Source organism: Buceros rhinoceros, unplaced genomic scaffold, assembly GCF_000710305.1.
Source record: "Buceros rhinoceros silvestris isolate BGI_N320 unplaced genomic scaffold, ASM71030v1 scaffold46060, whole genome shotgun sequence".
Taxonomy (NCBI): domain Eukaryota; kingdom Metazoa; phylum Chordata; class Aves; order Bucerotiformes; family Bucerotidae; genus Buceros; species Buceros rhinoceros.
The window spans coordinates 530-1,336 of NW_010392180.1; the positions used below are offsets into that span (position 1 = coordinate 530).

The 807-nt window shown below is 56.8% G+C and overlaps 1 protein-coding gene across 1 annotated transcript in view; it reads left to right on the top strand.

The window, feature by feature from the left end:
• The window catches only part of CDA (cytidine deaminase), a gene marked incomplete at both ends in the record, with an annotated part of 1,315 nt that extends 521 nt beyond the window's left edge, over positions 1-794 (top strand). Inside the window, one exon of the mRNA XM_010144062.1 lies at positions 685-794. Coding sequence (XP_010142364.1) covers positions 685-794 — 110 coding nt within the window. The remainder of the gene's footprint in view (positions 1-684) is intronic.
• Positions 795-807: the final 13 nt, after the last annotated feature.

Genomic DNA, 807 nt, shown 5'->3' on the forward strand with positions numbered 1-807 from the left:
AAGGCGGGGGTTGCAGCCCCCACCCCCAGGGCTGTCTGCGGGCTCCTCAAATTGCACTATCCCCCAGGAAGAGGGTCCCAGGGGAGTAGGTGCCCGGTGGTGATCCCCTAAACCACCCTCCCCAGGGGGGTTTAATTCTCCAGGAGCTGCTGGGCGCAGAGTTTGCCCCCAGAGCTGTTGCCCCAGCTCTGGCAAGCCTGAAAATGGGGATTTCCATCCAACAGCTGTGATCCCCACGGAGCCTGTCCCACTCTCTTCTCCTTCCCCAGCACCCGCAGCCCCTTTTTGGGTCATTAATGTTTAATCGTTCATGGGTTTGAAGGTCAGATTCGACAGATTTGGAGGCACCAGGACTCCCCAGTTTGCCCCCAGAGCTGTTGCCCCAGCTCTGGCAAGCCTGAAAATGGGGATTTCCATCCAACAGCTGTGATCCCCACGGAGCCTGTCCCACTCTCTTCTCCTTCCCCAGCACCCGCAGCCCCTTTTTGGGTCATTAATGTTTAATCGTTCATGGGTTTGAAGGTCAGATTCGACAGATTTGGAGGCACCAGGACTCCCCCATGGTGGGGCAAAACCACAGGATCTGAGCCCAAAATACCCCTCTGGGGGAGATGATTAATTTGAGGAAGGAGTAAACTAAGGAAGAAGGTTCTGCATCAGGCACTTCTCCCTCCTCTTCTCCAGTTTGGCACAGACTGGGACATCTACCTGACCAAAGCGGACGGCACCTACATCGTCAAGAGGCTGGAGGAGCTGCTGCCGCTCTCCTTCGGGCCCGAGGAACTGAAGAAGGGGTGAGCAGAGAGG